Source organism: Aplysia californica, unplaced genomic scaffold, assembly GCF_000002075.1.
Source record: "Aplysia californica isolate F4 #8 unplaced genomic scaffold, AplCal3.0 scaffold00068, whole genome shotgun sequence".
Classification (NCBI taxonomy): Eukaryota; Metazoa; Mollusca; class Gastropoda; order Aplysiida; family Aplysiidae; genus Aplysia; species Aplysia californica.
Genome location: NW_004797338.1, coordinates 1,667,667 through 1,669,577, shown reverse-complemented (window position 1 = coordinate 1,669,577; position 1,911 = coordinate 1,667,667). Strand labels below are relative to the sequence as shown.

The 1,911-nt window shown below is 41.7% G+C and overlaps 1 protein-coding gene across 1 annotated transcript in view; it reads right to left on the bottom strand.

Annotated features, from left to right (window-relative positions):
- The window catches only part of LOC101864210 (universal stress protein Slr1101), a 24,606-nt gene that overhangs the window by 6,818 nt on the left and 15,877 nt on the right, over positions 1-1,911 (bottom strand). The window contains exon 3 of the mRNA XM_005093730.3: positions 1,331-1,437. Coding sequence (XP_005093787.1) covers positions 1,331-1,437 — 107 coding nt within the window. The remainder of the gene's footprint in view (positions 1-1,330; positions 1,438-1,911) is intronic.

Below are 1,911 nucleotides of genomic sequence, written 5' to 3'. Positions count from 1 at the left end.
CTCTCAGTGCCCTGTTCCGAGCTTTTTTCTTTTTTTCGTTTTTTGTATTTGATACGCCACGACCGAGACAGAGAGAGAGAAAACGGCAGATATAGGTGGGGAGAGAGTTAAGGAGGCCAAGAGGGAGAAAAAGAATTTTTTTTTTTGGAGGGGGGGGGGGGGTAAGTGACGGCAGGTGCTGGTATGGCTATCATCTGTGACCACACCTGTGCTTTCCCTGACACTAGCACGACTCCCCAACAGGGGGATGTTGTTGACCTACTGATGACACATCCAGGCCTTGCTTGTTATTGCAGCCACAACACATTGTAAGCATCCCCAAACATCACTCAATTACAGCTCTCTGCTTCCTCTGTACATCATTTTTAATCTCTGCCCTTTCGAAATACTGATGAAATCAGTAACTCCTCGCTCACAAAGGGTTTTCACTCTCCCCATATTGGTTACATTCATACAAATTTAGTGTTTTGCTCATACAATTTTGAGCACCTTCCTGAAAATTTAAGACCAACTTGACACGTTCAAAAGCTCAAGAAGAAGTACGGGATGTTTAGTTTCATTTGAAAACTTTGGTACAAAAAGAAAGAAAGAAAGAAATACTGTTAGAACAACAAACTCCTCTGCAGGCTTCTGACTGCCCACTGACACCCATCAGATCAGTTGTTGCCTTGTGAAGAAAGGGAGACAGAAGAAAGAAGAGGAACAGAAGAAGGCATTCAAGTAGTCTAGCTAGTAATTCACTTTACAAATTGAAGCTGCCAATTCATAGTTATGAGAGAATCAGTTTGTCATGTCGTTGTTTAGGATTGAAGGCTACATCAAATTACAATCTCATTCCTATGTTAGCTGTACATGTAGTAGTGCGACTTTAAATCTGCTTTAACCTACTGCAGTTTTGAAAAAGCACATAATATAATAATATATAGGAAAAAAATGAGGGGGGGGGGAGGGGTAGGGGAAAGGGGTTACTGTCGGTACTGTATCCGCGCCAGATTTTAAGCATAAACAAAACACCCAATTCTCGCCAACTATTGTGCTGCAGTTGGTCTTGAATTTGACCCAAATTTGAGAATTTGAGAATTTGAGACACGAATTAAAATGGTGACCGAAATTTACCCGGTCCTTCCAAAAACTGTTTCTCTCAACTCAAGCTCCTCTCCATGGAGTAAAATTCCAACAAAACGAAACAAAACAACATAATATAAAAAACAGCAAAAGTCAATTTCACCCCCCTCCCCTAAAAACAACCCCCCCCCCCCGCCCAAAAAGAACAAACTAAATCAGAACAACGAAAAAACCAATTCATTTTAAAGAAAAACAAAACTCTTACCCCATGCTGCTTGAGCTTGGCAGCAAATCTCTCGAGGTCCACCTTGATCCTCTCCTGTTCTTCTTTCAGCATAGCCTCCATCACCTCACGGTCAAACACGTACACGGCTAAACAACAAATAAAGAAACAGAAATTCGTTAAAATATAAATGAATTCCACTTTACTGATCTATTCGGGAAATTTGTTTTACAATGGAGTACAGTATATATATTATGCAAATAAAAGTTCATACATAAACGCATGAATAATACACATTATGAAAGGACTTCCCTAACGAGCGACCACCCTAACAAACACAACAAAGAAGAGACCTAACCCTAACCTTAACCCTAACTCTACCCCTAACCCAACTCCTAATCCAAGCCCAAAGCCTAACCCTAGTACCAACCCTAACTCTAAACCCTCTATTCTATACTCTGTGTATTTCATAGTGGTCGCCCGTTACGGAAATCCTTCATAAAATATCACCAACAGAGACAATCCACACACCACTGCTGGTCGCCACTGTGCAGTGCATTGTTTTTGGGCCACGGTCATCGTGTTTTGCTCAAGCACTCACCCTAGACCCCCCCCCCCCCCCC